Source organism: Bombina bombina, unplaced genomic scaffold (genome assembly GCF_027579735.1).
Source record: "Bombina bombina isolate aBomBom1 unplaced genomic scaffold, aBomBom1.pri scaffold_611, whole genome shotgun sequence".
Taxonomy (NCBI): domain Eukaryota; kingdom Metazoa; phylum Chordata; class Amphibia; order Anura; family Bombinatoridae; genus Bombina; species Bombina bombina.
In genome coordinates, this window is record NW_026511255.1 from 211,021 (window position 1) to 233,429 (window position 22,409).

General features: G+C 36.1%; 1 protein-coding gene and 1 long non-coding RNA gene across 2 annotated transcripts in view; one reads left to right on the forward strand and one right to left on the reverse strand.

The window, feature by feature from the left end:
• LOC128643675 (uncharacterized) overlaps positions 1 to 9,237 on the reverse strand; it is a 43,564-nt gene extending 34,327 nt beyond the window's left edge. Inside the window, exon 1 of the long non-coding RNA XR_008399861.1 lies at positions 9,072 to 9,237. This is a non-coding gene — a long non-coding RNA (uncharacterized LOC128643675). The remainder of the gene's footprint in view (positions 1 to 9,071) is intronic.
• A 111-nt stretch (positions 9,238 to 9,348) lies between these two features.
• The window catches only part of LOC128643676 (protein virilizer homolog), a gene marked incomplete at its 3' end in the record, with an annotated part of 46,912 nt that continues 33,851 nt past the window's right edge, over positions 9,349 to 22,409 (forward strand). Inside the window, exon 1 of the mRNA XM_053696509.1 lies at positions 9,349 to 9,411. Within this exon, the coding sequence (XP_053552484.1) occupies positions 9,349 to 9,411 (63 nt within the window). The remainder of the gene's footprint in view (positions 9,412 to 22,409) is intronic.

Genomic DNA, 22,409 nt, shown 5'->3' on the forward strand with positions numbered 1-22,409 from the left:
TAAAGTCGAGTCCATAATGTCCTCCACAACCAGGTAGCAAGAGTAATGGATCCTGAATGTTCCGCAGCTCCTCTTATAAAGAGATATTTCCACGAATCTCAGATGCACATAGTCTAAAAAGGAGAGGAGGAGAGAAGCGCAGGACACGATTCAAGTGTAGATATAACGTTAATACACAAAGCACATACAGTATTGTACTCACAAGAGTTAAGGCAATAAAAAGCACGTCTGGTGTATAACAGTCCCTCGTAACCCTGCAGCTTGGATAGTGTTTGCGTAGGAATCCACAATATCAGTCTTTAGATCTTAGGATATCCCCACACTACTCGTATCCAGGAAGGTAATGATTGCCGCAAGAATACCAGTCTCAATAGCCGCCTTAATGTGAAACCGCTACATCAGGAACACACCTGCACACACCCTCTGCTCCGTACCAATAGGATTACCCCTAGTGCTGAGCTCACTGCACACGAGGACCTACGGTGGCTTCACTGGGTGAAAAATCAGAACTACTAGAGCTGTGTTCTACGCATTTCGTCCCGGACGTCAGGACTTTCTCAAGAACTATGGACATAGACAGAGTCAGGACCTATTTATACCCAGGATAACCGGATAGGAGCACTGGGGAAATAGAAAAATGTATTAAAGTGGCTTAAAATAGCATCGGTCCTGGCTCTAAATATGTCCCCACTGTCTAATTCATACAAAATACATTGATATTAACACAGAGAGGTACACTGATAAATATACATACAATAAGCAATAAATACATATTATTTAAAAATTAATGATATATAAAATACAACAGATTCTATTTAAAATTAATAATATAGATTATAAAAGTAAATAAATAAGAAAATATCTAAAAGTATATATTCAGATTACCACCCATAAAGCATAGTAATAAATATATAGCATTGCAATAAATACACCATAAATATGATATTTCATCAATTAATTAAAATTGACCCATGAAGATAAAATCAAATTATTATTTTATGTGAACAAATCTAAAACAAATATACCCATATTAAAACACTTTCTAATGAGAAAATGTGTAGGATGGATCAAGTCCTATGTATAAATGTATATTTAGAAATCAAGACAAGTATTAGTATAATGAAGAGATATGCACCTATGTTCCCTGCATCTAATATACCTAACCAGAGAGCAGAGGTAGTCTTTGCCAATTCATAAAAAAGCAGCAATATCCAATTCAATATTTAAACCCTTTGGATCAAGGTAATCTAGAGTCTTGATCCAAAAGGTTTCCCTCTGTCTCAGTCTTAAAAGGCGGTTGGTGTCCCATTTATTAATGGCCACCTATTCAACTATATTAACTGAAAGGTCTTCAGGATTCTGATTATGATGAAATTTAAAGTGATAAGACACACTAGGATTTTCAAAGCCTGCCTCTATATTTCGGATATGCTCTCTAAGCCTATATTTTATTTTGCGTTTAGTACGCCCAATGTAAATTTTCCCACATTTGCAAGATAATTGGTATACCACATATGTGGTGTGACAAGTGTATCTGTGCTTGCAATTATACGTTCTACTACCATTGTAATTAACAAAGGTAGCATTATTATCTGCAATCCTAGGACACATGATATAGTCTGTTTACAAGGGTAAAGACCCACAGACCCTCCACACCAGCTGGTTAATTGACCACAACTGGTTGGTTGGCGCAGTTTAGTAGGAGCAATATAATTTTTGATATCCCTGTTTTTCCTATAAATTACATCGGGTTTGGACCCTAAAATGTTGCCCAGGATAGGATCCAATTTTAAGACCTTCCAATGTTTGGTTAATATATTTTTAATTTTGTAATGCTGGTTGTTGTATTTAGTTATGAATTTAGGTGATTTTCCAATTGAATTGTTGAATTTGGATAGCGACTTATGTTTCGTTTTGATTAAATCTGATCTATTTATATTATCCACTTTAATTTTAGTTTTATTTAAAAGAACAGGATCATATCCCTTTTCTAGAAATGTTTTGGATAAAACCCCTGCCTCTCTATTATAGTCATCACTATATGTACAATTGCGTTTAATTCGTTGATATTGGCCCAGTGGAATATTACTTTTCCACTGTTTGAGATGACCACTATTGGCATTAAGTAGGCCATTTCTGTCAGTAGGTTTGTGATAATTCTTTACTGCCACTAACTTGGTGGTGTCATCATAAAAAAGGGTCAGATCAAGAAAGGCTATTGATGTAACTGAATTTTCATATGTAAATGACAAATTATACGTATTATTATTTATACGAGTCATAAATTCTGTTATAATCTCCACCGGGCCTTTCCATATAAGTATTATATCGTCTATAAAACGATAATACTTCACAATATTCTTTTCATAGGGATTGTTCTTCCATATCAAGTTGTTTTCAAAATGGGATACATATAAGTTTGCATACGAGGGGGCGAAAGTTGTCCTCATCCCCTGTATTTGTTAGTAGTACACATTTTCAAATAAAAAATAATTATGTGTCAAAATAAAACGAATTGCATCCACAATGAAATCAATATGATCTCTAGGGAGTCTGGAACTGTTTAATATGTCTTGAATTACTGATATACCTGATGAATGGGGTATGCTGTATATAAAGCCGAAGCGTCACATGTTACCCACACATAATCATCACCCCAGGGGAGACCCTCTAATTTGTTAATTACATCTATTGTGTCTCTGAGATAGGCTCTCGTGTCCAATACCATAGGTTGTAAGTAAGAGTCTATATATTTGGACAAATTGTCACACAACGAGCCTATCCCAGAGACAATGGGTCTTCCCGGGGGGTGTAGAGGATCCTTGTGGACCTTGGGCAAATGATAAAAACTGGCAATTTTAGGTGCTACTTCGTAAAGGAATTTGAATTCCTCCATATTGAGTACATTTAGAGTTTTAGCTTTTGTCAGAAATACAAGTAACTCCTTCATGTATTTTTCTGTTGGATTAAAAGTTAGAGGAAGATATGTTTTATTATCTTGTAGTAATCAAAATGCCTCCTTCAGATAATCTTTCCTGTTTTGCACGACAATCCCCCCCCCCTATCCGCTGCTCTAAAAATAACATCGGTAGTGCTACTCAGTACCTTAAGGGCAGCTCTCTCCTCCTTGGATAAATTGTCTCTGCAATAGGACATTTGTTAATTAGGAATTTTAGAAAGAGATTCAATATCCTGGCATAGCAATCTATTAAAGATTTTGATATATTCTGACTGGCTTTGTTGGGGGTAAAATATAGATTTCCTTTTTAAGGGGCAATGTCTCACAGGGAAATCCTCACCCTCTTCGTATGTTGACAATCCAGAAAGATTTAAATTTTCTGGCTGACTTTCCTCTTTCTTTATCTCCTCTAAAATTCTAATGCATTCTTCATCTTCAATATTAGTAAAGGTTGGATCCAATAAGGGATCTGAATAACTTCTATGGAAATATCGTTTCAATGTTAAATTTCTAATAAAGCGTAGTATATCAATATAAAAGGTCAAAGTAATTAGGGGGACTTGTTGGTGCGAAATTCAAACCTTTTATAAGGAGAGTCAATTCTTCTTTTGAAAATGATCGATCTGATAAGTTAAATATCAGCTTTAAACCTTGTTCTAGTTCCACCTCTCTCTGTTTCTTTTTTATTGTTTTTTCTCCCCCTCTACTTCCTCTATATCTCTATCTTCTAAGGGACGTCTGTGGGTCTTTACCCTTGTAAACAGAAAGACTGTATCATGTGTCCTAGGATTGCAGATAATAATGCTACCTTTGTTAATTACAATGGTAGTAGAACGTATAATTGCAAGCACAGATACACTTGTCACACCACATATGTGGTATACCAATTATCTTGCAAATGTGGGAAAATTTACATTGGGCGTACTAAACGCAAAATAATACAATATAGGCTTAGAGAGCATATCTGAAATATAGAGGCAGGCTTTGAAAATCATAGTGTGTCCTATCACTTTAAATTTCATCATAATCAGAATCCTGAAGACCTTTCAGTTAATATAGTTGAATGGGTGGCCATTAATAAATGGGACGCCAACCGCTTTTTAAGACTGAGACAGAGGGAAACCTTTCGGATCAAGACTCTAGATTGCCTTGATCAAAATGGTTTAAATATTGAATTGGATATTGCTGCTTTTTTATGAATTGGCAAAGACTACCTCTGCTCTCTGGTTAGGTATATTAGATGTAGGGAACATAGGTGCATATGTCGTCATTATAATAATACTTGTCTTTTGATTTCTAAATATACATTTATACATAAGGCTTGATCCATCCTACACCTTTTCTCATTAGAAAGTGTTTTAATATGGGTATATTTGTTTTAGATTTGTTCACATAAAATAATAAATTTGATTTTATCTTCATGGGTCAATTTTAATTAATTGATGAAATATCATATTTATGGTGTATTTATTGCATAGCTATATATTTATTACTATGTTTATGGGTGGTAACATGAATATATACTTTTAGATATTTTCTTATTTATTTACTTTTATAATCTATATTATTAATTTTAAATAGGATCTGTTGTATTTTATATATCATTAATTTTTAAATAATATGTATTTATTGCTTATTGTATGTATATTTATCAGTGTACCTCTCTGTGTTAATATCAATGTATTTTGTATGAATTAGACAGTGAGGACATATTTAGAGCCAGGACCGATGCTATTTTAAGCCACTTTAATCAATTTTTCTATTTGCCCAGTGCTCCTATTAACAATGGGAGGTTATCCGGTTATCCTGAGTATAAATAGGTCCTGACTCTGTCTATGTCCATAGTTCTTGAGAAAGTCTCGACGTCCGGGACGAAACGCGTAGAACACAGCTCTAGTAGTTCTGATTTTTCACCCAGTGAAGCCACCGTAGGTCCTCGTGTGCAGTGAGCTCAGCACTAGGGGTAATCCTATTGGTACGGAGCAGAGGGTGTGTGCAGGTGTGTCCCTGACGTAGCGGTTTCACATTGAGGCGGCTATTGAGACTGGTATACTTGCGGCAATCGTTACCTTCCTGGATACAACGAGTAGTGTGGGGATATCCTAAGATCTAAAGACTGATATTGTGGATTCCTACGCAAACTCACTATCCAAGTTGCAGGGTTACGAGGGACTGTTATACACCAGACGTGCAAATAATTGATTACCTTGGAAAAAAAATAAATATGATTTTTAGAAATCAAATTAGCATTCCAAGATTAAGTCACAAAGTTCTTCTAGCTAAAAATAGCTCAAGACATAGATTAAACCTCAATTGTGAAAATATCAAAAAAATGATGACACAAATGAAATTATTAGCATGTTGATCAACTTAACAATGCTAAAACAAATCATAATCCGATACTTGTTGCACTAAAGTATTCAACCAGAAAGTTGAAGCATTTGCAACATCAGCGAAATAAATTGCAGGCCTAAGAAAAGGACCTGAAATAAAATAATTTTCCTTAAATAAGAAACAAGTTTCCCATCTGAAGGAAAAAAATAAATACTATTTTCTATAGGAATAGTAGTATGTTTAGCAAGAGTTGAGATAGCCCCATTAACTTTGGGGATCTTCCTCAAAACTTTAAACTAACTGCCGGCAAAGGATACAATTTAAAAACGGAATAAAAGAAGTCCCAGGCCTATTACATTCCCTAGTATCATGAACTGGGAAAAAAACCTCTGAAGAAACCACAGGAGGTTAATGAGCAGAATTTAAATGTTAGCTAGTCTTAAATCAAAAGAACTAGACTCCTCAATATCCAATATAATCAACACCTTTTCAACAATGAATGTACTCTATTTAAAAATAAAAAAGTAGATTTGTTAGTGTCAAATATCTGATGAAGTATATTCTAAATGAGAAAAAATATCAGAGAAGGATAATTCAGTATGTTGTCGGTCATTTAAAAATGACAAAGCCTTTAGGATAGAATCAGAAAAACATTCTCATAGATTCCTAGGTATATCTTGTACATTAGATGTAAAAAGAATAGCAATAGATAATGCATAAATGCTAATGGACTCTACATGTAAAAGTTTATCATGATAACTTATTACAAACCATAGCTAAAGATAAAAATTCATAACATTAAAATAAATGAACTTAGCTTTGGTAGGACTGATATCAGTCATCAGGAATCCAACAGTATTTTCTGATACAGGAACAGTTTTTGGAATATCTTGCAATATGTAATAGAAAAAAACAACATATAAAGCAAAATTATCAAATTCCTTAAATGACAGTTTCAGGAATGGGAAAAAGTGCAAACAGAACAAGCATCTAGAAACCAGAAGCAACTAAAAAGTGAGAATTAAATAATGTAAAAAAAACTGGCGCCAAGTATGACGCCCACATATTTTTTGGCGCCAAAAACATCTGAAATAAACACGAGAGTCAAAAATGACGCAACTACGTGAAAACTACGACGCCGGAAATGACGTCATTGATGTCAGACAAACGTCAATCTCGCGCCAAAAAAGTCTCGCGCCAAAAATGACGCAATAAATTCTAGCATTTTTTGCACCTGCGAGCCTAACAGCCCGCAATTTAAAGGAAAAAAGTCAATTGAAAATTTTAGGCAAGAAAAATATTTCATTCATATGCATTTTCCCAAAAAATTAAACTGACAGTCTGAAAGAAGGAAAATAAACTGATTGACCTGAATCATGGCAAATATAAGTATAAAACATATATTTAGAACTTTACATATAAAGTGCCAAACCATAGCTGAGAGTGTCATAAATAAAATAAGACTTACTTACCCCAAGACACTCATCTACATAAAGTAGATAGCCAAACCAGTACTGAAACGAGAATCAGTAGAGGTAATGGTATATAAGAGTATATCATCGATCTGAAAAGGGAGGTGGGAGAAGAAATCTCTATGACCGATAACAGAGAACCTATGAAATAGATCCCCTCGAGGAAGACCATGGTATTCAAATAGGCAATACTCTCTTCACATCCCTCTGACATTCACTGCACTCTGAGAGGAAAACTGGGCTTCAGCCTGCTGCGAAGCGCATATCAACGTAGAAATCTAGCACAAACTTACTTCACCACCTCCATGGGAGTCAAAGTTTGTAAAACTGAATTGTGGGTGTGGTGAGGGGTGTATATATAGGCATTTTGAGGTTTGGGAAACTTTGCCCCTCCTGGTAGGAAAGTATATTCCATACGTCACTAGCTCATGGACTCTTGCCAATTACATGAAAGAAAATTTGGTTTCAGTGCTGGTGAAAGAAGGGAAAATAAGTGACCTGCTGTCTGGAATCAGCAAAGAAAAAAGGAATTTCCTGTGTTGTTTTAGACTCTAATACTATGCCTTGGTGCTGATTGGTGCAATATTGTTGCAACTTTATGCAATTTTTTTCTGTTCAGTTTTCTTTGCTGCTGTTTGGAATGCAGTAAAGATTTGATGCAAAATATGAAGCCTCCTGTCTTGCTATAAAATCACGTTCTATTTAAATAATAAGCAAAATGATGGGTTTTATGTCCCTTTAAAATTAATCTCACAAGACTTGTGAGAGAGCTTCAGACATACCCAGGGAACTTCCCTGTTCAGCCCTTACTTTTTATATGAAAATGTAATTATAATTATGCTAAAATACTACATGTATATTTACCTGCATTTCTACATTTAAACATAAAATAAATATGTACTGAAGTGCTTCATATTTTGATTGCCAAAGAATGTTAGTACAAATAATTTATAGTTAAAAAAAGACAAAATTCACATAAAATATATAATAATTTAATAAATTATTTTCCCATCTTGATTTTAAATAGTGTCTGTCTATGCCTCTTTTTGTCTGCCTGTCACTGTCCGCTGGTCTTTCTCTGCCTGCCTACTAGTTTTGTAACTATTAACTACAAAATTGCCATATTTCAATTAAATTGAATTTTTACACACAAATCCATTGACCTATAATTGGGATGTTTGGTCAATACTACAGCTGAAATGGCTGAATGTTTTTTCATGAAATTTAGAACGGTTATGGCCTTTGGTAGATTGAAGTTTATAACTTGTATTTATTTTATGTCACTAGGTGGCAGCAGTATCAAATGTACTGGTCCACAAATGTGCCCTCTACCTACCAAATGTCTCTTCAACAAAGAATACTATAAGAACAGAGTAAATTTGAATATACAAGTAAATTGGAAACGTTCTGTCTGAATCACAAAAGAAACATTTTATTTAATTCCCTTTTAATTTAACGGGTCTGAGGTGGCAGAGAGGGTTTATGAAGCAATGGTTTATACTGCCGCTTCATATATATCAGTTGTAGGCTAGAATGAACAAGCTGGAACCAAATAGGGCATTCGCTTTTTGTTAAATCTAGCCCTATAGCCCGCACAAATTGCTGACCCCATTCGCCTTTTGTTAAATCTAGCCCTATAGCCCGCACAAATTGCTGATCCCATTCGCCTTTTGTTAAATCTAGCCCTATAGCCCGCACAAATTGCTGACCCCATTCGCCTTTTGTTAAATCTAGCCCTATAGCCCGCACAAATTGCTGACCCCATTCGCCTTTTGTTAAATCTAGCCCTATAGCCCGCACAAATTGCTGATCCCATTCGCCTTTTGTTAAATCTAGCCCTATAGCCCGCACAAATTGCTGACCCCATTCGCCTTTTGTTAAATCTAGCCCTATAGCCCGCACAAATTGCTGACCCCATTCGCCTTTTGTTAAATCTAGCCCTATAGCCCGCACAAATTGCTGACCCCATTCGCTTTTTGTTAAATATAGCCCTATAGCCCGCACAAATTGCTGACCCCATTCGCTTTTTGTTAAATCTAGCCCTATAGCCCGCACAAATTGCTGACCCCATTCGCCTTTTGTTAAATCTAGCCCTATAGCCCCCACAAATTGCTGACCCCATTCGCTTTTTGTTAAATCTAGCCCTATAGCCCGCACAAATTGCTGACCCCATTCGCCTTTTGTTAAATCTAGCCCTATAGCCCCCACAAATTGCTGAATTGGGAAAGCACTAGGCAAACACACTTTACACAAAAACAAGACAAATAACAAAGCATAAACTGGCGTAACAAACATCAATATGGTACCATTAGCAGGGTTGCTGGCATTGCGTAATATACAAAGGTCAAAAGAATAGTCCTTTGCTTCAGTTTCTATTTCCATTCGTACGATAATTAAAATCCGAGTTTACGTTTTATTTTTCGCAACAGCACAGTTTTACCGTACAGTCTTTTCGGAAACATAAGTCTGCTGCAATACTAATGTGCAGTGTGCACAGTGCACTTGACAACCACTTACTGCTTTACCGGAAGCGGTGTAAGTTGGGCGGAAGTACCGCTGTTCGCTTACTCACCCGCACCAAACATGGCGGGTGAGCCTGCTATGGAGCTGCTTTTTCTGGATACTTTCAAACATCAAAACACCGAGGTAATTTAAGCTGCTGTTTCTGGGTCTTATTCATTTATCTCTCGGGTGGGTGAAGTACCGAAATGTAAAGGGAAGAAGGATAGGGTGGTAACCTGATACGAACCGTCATCCATCTATAGGAGAGTTTATGACAGCGTGAGGCCTATGCACCCTATGCCCAGCTGCAGCTTCTGGATTAGGAATATACTGCAGTTTTTTTGCAGGGTATAAGCAGAACAATTAGTAGAGCTGGTTGCTTTTGGGGCTGCTCGGGTGTGTTTATTTCTACACGTGGAATTCCCCAAATAACATGTATTGTGCCTAATGTTATAATTTTCCCAAACTGGATGCTGAAATTTAAGCGTTACAAATGAATTTATTATTTACATGGTCTTTACGAAGAATTTCCCATGCTAGATGAGCTCTGCAATTCGTTTGCAAACTCTGGCAGTCTTCCTGTATTAAAAATATAATTTACTGCATAGTGGAATTAGTACTGGAGTCAAGCTATCAGACAGTTTAAAAATCCAAGTCAAGCTATCAGACACTGTTTTGGAGATATCAGACAGGTTTAAAACAGTAGTCAAGCTATCAGACACTTATTTGTTAGTACTTTCTTAAGACTATTAAAGGCTGTACCATACATATATGCTAATAAGAAATGTTTTAATAAATACCACAAGCATTTTTGTTATAAATGTCACTCAAATGTAAAAAAAAAGTCATATTCCAGCATTTCTCTAAGCGTTAAAAACAAAATTCCCCATTGTGCCACTACATTTTCACCACAGCTAGTTCAAACAGTGACCCCACTAAGATATCACAAAGTATGGAAATTTTTTGGTTGGAATTTTAAAAATATAGGGCCCCAAACGTCCCTAAAATTGCAAAAATCATCACTTTCAAGCAATTTCACTTAGGGATAAAAGCAAAATCTCCCATTGTGCCACTACATTTTCACCACAGCTAGCTCACACAATGACCCCTCTACGATATCATAAATTTTGGAGAGTTTTTACTGTGGAATTTTAAAAATATTGGGCCCCAAATGTCCCTCGAATTGCATAAATTGGCCCTTTTCAGCAAATTCACTTAGGAATAAAAAAGAAATCTCCCATTGTTCCACTAAAATTTCACCACAGCTAGCTCACACAATGACCCCTCTACGGTATCACTAAGTTTAGACCATTTTTACTGTGGAATTTTAAAAATATTGGGCCCCAAATGTCCCTTGAATTTCATAAATCGGCCCTTTTCAGAAAATTCACTTAGGAATAAAAAAGAAATCTCCCATTGTTCCACTAAAATCTCACCACAGCTAGCTCACACAATGACCCCTCTACGATATCACAAAGTTTGGAGACTTTTTACTGTGGAATTTTAAAAATATTGGGACCCATATGTCCCTCGAATTGCATAAATAGGCCCTTTTCAGCAAATTAATTTAAGAATAAAAAAGAAATCTCCCATTGTTCCACTAAAATTTCACAACAGCTAGCTCACACAATGACACCTCTACGGTATCACTAAGTTTGGACCATTTTTACTGTGGAATTTTAAAAATATTGGGCCCCAAATGTCCCTTGAATTTCATAAATCGGCCCTTTTCAGCAAATTCACTTAGGAATAAAAAAGAAATCTCCCATTGTTCCACTAAAATTTCACCACAGCTAGCTCACACAATGACCCCTCTACGATATCACACATTTTGGAGAGTTTTTACTGTGGAATTTTAAAAATATAGGGCCCCAAATGTGCCTTGAATTTCATAAATCGGCCCTTTTCAGCAAATTCACTTAGGAATAAAAAAGAAATCTCCCATCGTTCCACTAAAATTTCAACACAGCTAGCTCACACAATGACCCCTCTACGGTATCACTAAGTTTGGACTATTTTTACTGTGGAATTTTAAAAATATTGGGCCCCAAATGTCCCTCAAATTGTAAAAATAGTCACTTTCCACAAATTTCACTTTGGGATAAAAAAGAAATCTCCCATTGTTCCACTAAAATTTCACCACAGCTAGCTCACACAATGACCTCTCTACGGTATCACTAAGTTTGGACCATTTTTACTGTGGAATTTTAAAAATATAGGGCCCCAAATGTCCCTTGAATTTCATAAATCGGCCCTTTTCAGCAAATTCACTTAGGAATAAAAAATAAATCTCCCATTATTCCACTAAAATTTCACCACAGCTAGCTCACACAATGACCCCTCTACAATATCGAACATTTTGGAGAGTTTTTACTGTGGAATTTTAAAAATATAGGGCCCCAAATGTGCCTTGAATTTCATAAATTGGCCCTTTTCAGCAAATTCACTTAGGAATAAAAAAGAAATCTCCCATTGTTCCACTAAAATTTCACCACAGCTAGCTCACACAATGACCCCTCTACGGTATCACTAAGTTTGGCCTATTTTTACTGTGGAATTTTAAAAATATTTGGCCCCAAATGTCCCTCAAATTGCAAAAATAGTCACTTTCCAAAAATTTCACTTTGGGATAAAAAAGAAATCTCTAATTGTTCCACTAAAATTTCACCACAGCTAGCTCACACAATGACCCCTCTATGGTATCACTAAGTTTGGGCTATTTTTACTGTGGAATTTTAAAAATATTGGGCCCCAAATGTCCCTCAAATTGCAAAAATAGTCACTTTCCAAAAATTTCACTTTGGGATAAAAAATAAATCTCCCATTGTTCCACTAAAATTTCACCACAGCTAGCTCACACAATGACCCTCTATGGTATCACTAAGTTTGGACCATTTTTACTGTGGAATTTTAAAAATATTGGGCCCCAAAAGTCCCTTGAATTTCATAAATTGGCCCTTTTCAGCAAATTCACTTAGGAATAAAAAAGAAATCTCCAATTGTTCCACTAAAATTTCACTAGAGCTAGCTCACACAATGACCCCTCTAAGATATCACAAAGTTTGGAGACTTTTTACTGTGGAATTTTAAAAATATTGGGCCCCAAAAGTCCCTTGAATTTCATAAATAGGCCCTTTTCAGCAAATTAACTTAGGAATAAAAAAGAAATCTCCCATTGTTCCACTAAAATTTCACTACAGCTAGCTCACACAATGACCTCTCTACGGTATCACTAAGTTTGGACCATTTTTACTGTGGAATTTTAAAAATATAGGGCCCCAAATGTCCCTTGAATTTCATAAATCGGCCCTTTTCAGCAAATTCACTTAGGAATAAAAAAGAAATCTCCCATTATTCCACTAAAATTTCACCACAGCTAGCTCACACAATGACCCCTCTACAATATCGAACATTTTGGAGAGTTTTTACTTTGGAATTTTAAAAATATAGGGCCCCAAATGTGCCTTGAATTTCATAAATTGGCCCTTTTCAGCAAATTCAATTAGGAATAAAAAGAAATCTCCCATTGTTCCACTAAAATTTCACCACAGCTAGCTCACACAATGACCCCTCTATGGTATCACTAAGTTTGGGCTATTTTTACTGTGGAATTTATTAATATTGGGCCCCAAATATCCCTTATATTGCAAAAATACTCACTTTCCAAAAATTTCACTTTGGGATAAAAAAGAAATCTCCCATTGTTCCACTAAAATTTCACCACAGCTAGCTCACACAATGAACCCTCTATGGTATCACTAAGTTTGGACCATTTTTACTGAGGAATTTTAAAAATATTGGGCCCCAAATGTCCCTCAAATTGCAAAAATAGTCACTTTCCAAAAATTTCACTTTGGGATAAAAAAGAAATCTCCCATTGTTCCACTAAAATTTCACCACAGCTATCTCACACAATGACCCCTCTACGGTATCACTAAGTTTGGACCATTTTTACTGTGGAATTTTAAAAATATTGGGCCCCAAATGTCCCTTGAATTTCATAAATCGGCCCTTTTCAGCAAATTCACTTAGGAATAAAAAAGAAATCTCCCATTGTTCCACTAAAATTTCACCACAGCTAGCTCACACAATGACCTCTCTATGATATCACAAAGTTTGGAGACTTTTTATTGTGGAATTTTAAAAATATTGGGACCCATATGTCCCTCGAATTGCATAAATAGGCCCTTTTCAGCAAATTACCTTAGGAATAAAAAAGAAATCTCCCATTGTTCCACTAAAATTTCACCACAGCTAGCTCACACAATGATCCCTCTACAGTATCACTAAGTTTGGACCATTTTTACTGTGGAATTTTAAAAATATTGGGCCCCAAATGTCCCTCAAATTGCAAAAATAGGCACTTTTCAGCAAATTCACTTAGGAATAAAAAAGAAATCTCCCATTGTTCCACTAAAATTTCACCACAGCTAGCTCACACAATGACCCCTCTACGGTATCACTAAGTTTGAACCATTTTTACTGTGGAATTTTAAAAATATTGGGCCCCAAATGTCCCTTGAATTTCATAAATCGGCCCTTTTCAGCAAATTCACTTAGGAATAATAAGAAATCTCCCATTGTTCCACTAAAATTTCACCACAGCTAGCTCACACAATGACCCCTCTACGATATCACACATTTTGGAGAGTTTTTACTGTGGAATTTTAAAAATATTGGGCCCCAAATGTGCCTTGAATTTCATAAATTGGCCCTTTTCAGCAAATTCACTTAGGAATAAAAAAGAAATCTCCCATTGTTCCACTAAAATTTCACCACAGCTAGCCCACACAATGACCCCTCTACGGTATCACTAAGTTTGGACTATTTTTACTGTGGAATTTTAAAAATATTGGGCCCCAAATGTCCCTCAAATTGCAAAAATACTCACTTTCCAAAAATTTCACTTTGGGATAAAAAATAAATCTCCCATTGTTCCACTAAAATTTCACCACAGCTAGCTCACACAATGACCCCTCTATGGTATCACTAAGTTTGGACCATTTTTACTGTGGAATTTTAAAAATATTGGGCCCCATATGTCCCTTGAATTTCATAAATCGTCCCTTTTCAGCAAATTCACTTATGAATAAAAAAGAAATCTCCCATTGTTCCACTAAAATTTCACAACAGCTAGCTCACACAATGACCCTTCTACGGTATCACTAAGTTTGGACCATTTTTACTGTGGAATTTTAAAAATATTGGGCCCCAAATGTCCCTTGAATTTCATAAATCGGCCCTTTTCAGCAAATTCACTTAGGAATAAAAAAGAAATCTCCCATTGTTCCACTAAAATTTCACCACAGCTAGCCCACACAATGACCCCTCTACGGTATCACTAAGTTTGGACTATTTTTACTGTGGAATTTTAAAAATATTGGGCCCCAAATGTCCCTCAAATTGCAAAAATACTCACTTTCCAAAAATTTCACTTTGGGATAAAAAATAAATCTCCCATTGTTCCACTAAAATTTCACCACAGCTAGCTCACACAATGACCCCTCTATGGTATCACTAAGTTTGGACCATTTTTACTGTGGAATTTTAAAAATATTGGGCCCCATATGTCCCTTGAATTTCATAAATCGTCCTTTTTCAGCAAATTCACTTATGAATAAAAAAGAAATCTCCCATTGTTCCACTAAAATTTCACCACAGCTAGCTCACACAATGACCCCTCTATGGTATCACTAAGTTTGGACCATTTTTACTGTGGAATTGTAAAAATATTGGGCCCCAAATGTCCCTTGAATTTCATAAATCGGCCCTTTTCAGCAAATTCACTTAGGAATAGAAAAGAAATCTCCCATTGTTCCACTAAATTTTCACCACAGCTAGCTCACACAATGACCCCTCTACGGTATCACTAAGTTTGGACTATTTTTACTGTGGAATTTTAAAAATATTGGGCCCCAAATGTCCCTCAAATTGCAAAAATACTCACTTTCCAAAAATGTCACTTTGGGATAAAAAATAAATCTCCCATTGTTCCACTAAAATTTCACCACAGCTAGCTCACACAATGACCCCTCTACGATATCACTAAGTTTGGACCATTTTTACTGTGGAATTTTAAAAATATTGGGCCCCATATGTCCCTTGAATTTCATAAATCGTCCCTTTTCAGCAAATTCACTTATGAATAAAAAAGAAATCTCCCATTGTTCCACTAAAATTTCACCACAGCTAGTTCACACAATGACCCCTCTATGGTATCACTAAGTTTGGACCATTTTTACTGTGGAATTGTAAAAATATTGGGCCCCAAATGTCCCTTGAATTTCATAAATCGGCCCTTTTCAGCAAATTCACTTAGGAATAGAAAAGAAATCTCCCATTGTTCCACTAAATTTTCACCACAGCTAGCTCACACAATGACCCCTCTACGATATCACAAAGTTTGGAGACTTTTTACTGTGGAATTTTAAAAATATTAGGACCCATATGTCCCTCGAATTGCATAAATAGGGCCCTTTTCAGCAAATTAACTTAGGAATAAAAAAGAAATCTCCCATTGTTCCACTAAAATTTCACCACAGCTAGCTCACACAATGACCCCTCTACGGTATCACTAAGTTTGGACTATTTTTACAGTGGAATTTTAAAAATATTGGGCCCCAAATGTCCCTTGAATTTCATAAATTGGCCCTTTTCAGCAAATTCACTTAGGAATAATAAGAAATCTCCCATTGTTCCACTAAAATTTCACCACAGCTAGCTCACACAATGACCCCTCTACGATATCACAAAGTTTGGAGACTTTTTACTGTGGAATTTTAAAAATATTGGGACCCATATGTCCCTCGAATTGCATAAATAGGCCCTTTTCAGCAAATTCACTTAGGAATAAAAAAGAAATCTCCCATTGTTCCACTAAAATTTCACCACAGCTAGCCCACACAATGACCCCTCTACGGTATCACTAAGTTTGGACTATTTTTACTGTGGAATTTTAAAAATATTGGGCCCCAAATGTCCCTCAAATTGCAAAAATACTCACTTTCCAAAAATTTCACTTTGGGATAAAAAATAAATCTCCCATTGTTCCACTAAAATTTCACCACAGCTAGCTCACACAATGACCCCTCTATGGTATCACTAAGTTTGGACCATTTTTACTGTGGAATTTTAAAAATATTGGGCCCCAAATGTCCCTTGAATTTCATAAATCGGCCCTTTTCAGCAAATTCACTTAGGAATAAAAAAGAAATCTCCCATTGTTCCACTAAAATTTCACCACAGCTAGCTCACACAATGACCCTTCTACGGTATCACTAAGTTTGGACCATTTTTACTGTGGAATTTTAAAAATATTGGGCCCCAAATGTCCCTTGAATTTCATAAATCGGCCCTTTTCAGCAAATTCACTTAGGAATAAAAAAGAAATCTCCCATTGTTCCACTAAAATTTCACCACAGCTAGCTCACACAATGATCTCTATACGGTATCACTAAGTTTGGACCATTTTTACTGTGGAATTTTAAAAATATTGGGCCCCAAATGTCCCTCAAATTGCAAAAATAGGCACTTTTCAGCAAATTCACTTAGGAATAAAAAAGAAATGTCCCATTGTTCCACTAAAATTTCACCACAGCTAGCTCACACAATGACCCCTCTACGATATCACACATTTTGGAGAGTTTTTACTGTGGAATTTTAAAAATATTGGGCCCCAAATGTGCCTTGAATTTCATAAATCGGCCCTTTTCAGCAAATTCACTTAGGAATAAAAAAGAAATCTCCCATTGTTCCACTAAAGTTTCACCACAGCTAGCTCACACAATGACCCCTCTATGGTATCACTAAGTTTGGACTATTTTTACTGTGGAATTTTAAAAATATTGGGCCCCAAATGTCCCTCAAATTGCAAAAATACTCACTTTCCAAAAATGTCACTTTGGGATAAAAAATAAATCTCCCATTGTTCCACTAAAATTTCACCACAGCTAGCTCACACAATGACCCCTCTACGGTATCACTAAGTTTGGACCATTTTTACTGTGGAATTTTAAAAATATTGGGCCCCATATGTCCCTTGAATTTCATAAATCGTCCCTTTTCAGCAAATTCACTTAGGAATAATAAGAAATCTCCCATTGTTCCACTAAAATTTCACCACAGCTAGCTCACACAATGACCCCTCTACGATATCACACATTTTGGAGAGTTTTTACTGTGGAATTTTAAAAATATTGGGCCCCAAATGTGCCTTGAATTTCATATATCGGCCCTTTTCAGCAAATTCACTTAGGAATAAAAAAGAAATCTCCCATTGTTCCACTAAAGTTTCACCACAGCTAGCTCACACAATGACCCCTCTACGGTATCACTAAGTTTGGACTATTTTTACTGTGGAATTTTAAAAATATTGGGCCCCAAATGTCCCTCAAATTGCAAAAATACTCACTTTCCAAAAATGTCACTTTGGGATAAAAAATAAATCTCCCATTGTTCCACTAAAATTTCACCACAGCTAGCTCACACAATGACCCCTCTACGGTATCACTAAGTTTGGACTATTTTTACTGTGGAATTTTAAAAATATTGGGCCCCATATGTCCCTTGAATTTCATAAATCGTCCCTTTTCAGCAAATTCACTTATGAATAAAAAAGAAATCTCCCATTGTTCCACTAAAATTTCACCACAGCTAGCTCACACAATGACCCCTCTATGGTATCACTAAGTTTGGACCATTTTTACTGTGGAATTGTAAAAATATTGGGCCCCAAATGTACCTTGAATTTCATAAATCGGCCCTTTTCAGCAAATTCACTTAGGAATAGAAAAGAAATCTCCCATTGTTCCACTAAATTTTCACCACAGCTAGCTCACACAATGACCCCTCTACGGTATCACTAAGTTTGGACTATTTTTACTGTAGAATTTTAAAAATATTGGGCCCCAAATGTCCCTTGAATTTCATAAATTGGCCCTTTTCAGCAAATTCACTTAGGAATAAAAAAGAAATCTCCCATTGTGCCACTAACATTTCACCACAGCTAGCTCACACAATGACCCCTCTATGATATCACAAAGTTTGGAGACTTTTTACTGTGGAATTTTAAAAATATTGGGACCCATATGTCCCTCGAATTGCATAAATAGGCCCTTTTCAGCAAATTCACTTAGGAATAAAAAAGAAATCTCCCATTGTGCCACTAAAATTTCACCACAGCTAGCTCAAACAATGACCCCTCTACGGTATCACTAAGTTTGGACCATTTTTACTGTGGAATTTTAAAAATATTGGGCCCCAAATGTCCCTTGAATTTCATAAATCGGCCCTTTTCAGCAAATTCACTTAGGAATAAAAAAGAAATCTCCCATTGTTCCACTAAAATTTCACCACAGCTAGCTCACACAATCACCCCTCTACAATATCACACATTTTGGAGAGTTTTTACTGTGGAATTTTAAAAATATTGGGCCCCAAATGTGCCTTGAATTTCATAAATCGGCCCTTTTCAGCAAATTCACTTAGGAATAAAAAAGAAATCTCCCATTGTTCCACTAAAATTTCACCACAGCTAGCTCACAAATGTTAGTGGAACAATGGGAGTTTTATTTTTTATTCCTAAGTGAATTTGCTGAATAGGGCCAATTTATGAAATTCAAGGGAAGTTTGGGGCCCAATATTTTTAAAAATCCACAGTAAAAATGGTCCAAACTTAGTGATACCATAGAGGGGTCATTGTGTGAGCTAGCTGTGGTGAAATTTTAGTGGAACAATGGGAGATTTCTTTTTTATTCCTAAGTGAATTTGATGAAAAGGGCCTATTTATCCAATTCGAGGGACATATGGGTCCCAATATTTTTAAAATTCCACAGTAAAAAGTCTCCAAACTTTGTGATACCGTAGAGGGGTCATTGTGTGAGCTAGCTGTGGTGAAATTTTAGTGGAACAATGGGAGATTTCTTTTTTATTCCTAAGTGAATTTGCTGAAAAGGGCCAATTTATGAAATTCAAGGGACGTTTGGGGCCCTATATTTTTAAAATTCCACAGTAAAAAGTCTCCAAACTTTGTGATATCGTAGAGGGGTCATTGGGTGAGCTAGCTGCGGTGAAATTTTAGTGGAACTATGGGAGATTTCTTTTTTATTCCTAAGTGAATTTGCTGAAAAGGGCCGATTTATGAAATTCAAGGGACATTTGGGGCCCTATATTTTTAAATTTCCACAGTAAAAAGACTCCAAACTTTGTGATATCGTAGAGGGGTCATTGGGTGAGCTAGCTGTTGTGAAATTTTAGTGGAACAATGGGAGATTTCTTTTTTTATCCCAAAGTAAAATTTTTGGAAAGTGCCTATTTTTTCAATTTGAGGGACATTTGGGGCCCAATATTTTTAAAATTCCACAGTAAAAATGGTCCAAACTTAGTGATACCGTAGAGGGGTCATTGTGTGAGCTAGCTGTGGTGAAATTTTAGTGGAACAATGGGAGATTTCTTTTTTATTCCTAAGTGAATTTGCTGAAAAGGGCCGATTTATGAAATTCAAGGGACATTTGGGGCCCAATATTTTTAAAATTCCACAGTAAAAAGTCTCCAAACTTTGTGATTTCGTAGAGGGGTCATTGGGTGAGCTAGCTGTGGTGAAATTTTAGTGGAACAATTGAAGATTTCTTTTTTATCCCAAAGTGAAATCTTTGGAAAGTGCCATTTTTTTCAATTTGAGGGACATTTGGGGCCCAATATTTTTAAAATTCCACAGTAAAAATGGTGCAAACTTAGTGATACCATAGAGGGGTCATTGTGTGAGCTAGCTGTGGTGAAATTTTAGTGGAACAATGGGAGATTTCTTTTTTATTCCTAAGTGAATTTGCTGAAAAGGGCCGATTTATGAAATTCAAGGGACATTTGGGGCCCTATATTTTTTAATTTCCAAAGTAAAAAGTCTCCAAACTTTGTGATATTGTAGAGGGGTCATTGGGTGAGCTAGCTGCAGTGAAATTTTAGTGGAACAATGGGAGATTTCTTTTTTATTCCTAAGTGAATTTGCTGAAAAGGGCCGATTTATGAAATTCAAGGGACATTTGGGGCCCTATATTTTTAAATTTCCAAAGTAAAAAGTCTCCAAACTTTGTGATATCGTAGAGGGGTCATTGGGTGAGCTAGCTGTGGTGAAATTTTAGTGGAACAATGGGAGATTTCTTTTTTATCCCAAAGTGAAATTTTTGGAAAGTGCCAATTTTTTCAATTTGAGGGACATTTGGGGCCCAATATTTTTTTAAATTCCACAGTAAAAATGGTGCAAACTTAGTGATACCATAGAGGGGTCATTGTGTGAGCTAGCTGTGGTGAAATTTTAGTGGAACAATGGGAGATTTCCTTTTTTATCCCAAAGGGAAATTTTTGGAAAGTGCCTATTTTTTCAATTTGAGGGACATTTGGGGCCCAATATTTTTAAAATTCCACAGTAAAAATGGTCCAAACTTAGTGATACCGTAGAGGGGTCATTGTGTGAGCTAGCTGTGGTGAAATTTTAGTGGAACAATGGGAGATTTCTTTTTTATTCCTAAGTGAATTTGCTGAAAAGGGCCGATTTATGAAATTCAAGGGACATTTGGGGCCCTATATTTTTAAATTTCCACAGTAAAAAGTCTCCAAACTTTGTGATATCGTAGAGGGGTCATTGGGTGAGCTAGCTGTTGTGAAATTTTAGTGGAACAATGGGAGATTTCCTTTTTTATCCCAAAGGGAAATTTTTGGAAAGTGCCTATTTTTTCAATTTGAGGGACATTTGGGGCCCAATATTTTTAAAATTCCACAGTAAAAATGGTCCAAACTTAGTGATACCGTAGAGGGGTCATTGTGTGAGCTAGCTGTGGTGAAATTTTAGTGGAACAATGGGAGATTTCTTTTTTATTCCTAAGTGAATTTGCTGAAAAGGGCCGATTTATGAAATTCAAGGGACATTTGGGGCCCTATATTTTTAAAATTCCACAGTAAAAAGTCTCCAAACTTTGTGATATCGTAGAGGGGTCATTGGGTGAGCTAGCTGTGGTGAAATTTTAGTGGAACAATGGGAGATTTCTTTTTTATCCCAAAGTGAAATTTTTGGAAAGTGCCAATTTTTTCAATTTGAGGGACATTTGGGGCCCAATATTTTTTAAAATTCCACAGTAAAAATGGTCCAAACTTAGTGATACCGTAGAGGGGTCATTGTGTGAGCTAGCTGTGGTGAAATTTTAGTGGAACAATGGGAGATTTCATTTTTATTTCTAAGTGAATTTGCTGAAAAGGGCCGATTTATGAAATTCAAGGGACATTTGGGGCCTCATATTTTTAAAATTCCACAGTAAAAAGTCTCCAAACTTTGTGATATTGTAGAGGGGTCATTGGGTGAGCTAGCTGCGGTGAAATTTTAGTGGAACAATAGGAGTTTTTTTTTTTATCCCAAAGTGAAATTTTTGGAAAGTGCCAATTTTTTCAATTTGAGGGACATTTGGGGCCCAATATTTTTAAAATTCCACAGTAAAAATTGTCCAAACTTTGTGATATCGTAGAAGGGTCATTGTGTGAGCTAGCTGTGGTGAAATTTTAGTGGAACATGGGAGATTTCTTTTTTATCCCAAAGTGAAATTTTTGGAAAGTGCCATTTTTTTCAATTTGAGGGACATTTGGGGCCCAATATTTTTAAAATTCCACAGTAAAAATGGTCCAAACTTAGTGATACCGTAGAGGGGTCATTGTGTGAGCTAGCTGTGGTGAAATTTTAGTGGAACAATGGGAGATTTCTTTTTTATCCCAAAGTGAATTTGCTGAAAAGGGCCGATTTATGAAATTCAAGGGACATTTGGGGCCCTATATTTTTAAAATTCCACAGTAAAATGTCTCCAAACTTTGTGATATCGTAGAGGGGTCATTGGGTGAGCGAGGTGCGGTGAAATTTTAGTGGAGCAATGGGAGATTTCTTTTTTATTCCTAAGTGAATTTGCTGAAAAGGGCCGATATATGAAATTCAAGGGACATTTGGGGCCCTATATTTTTAAATTTCCACAGTAAAAAGTCTCCAAACTTTGTGATATCGTAGAGGGGTCATTGGGTGAGCTAGCTGCGGTGAGGTGAAATTTTAGTGGAACAATGGGAGATTTCTTTTTTATCCCAAAGTGAATTTGCTGAAAAGGGCCGATTTATGA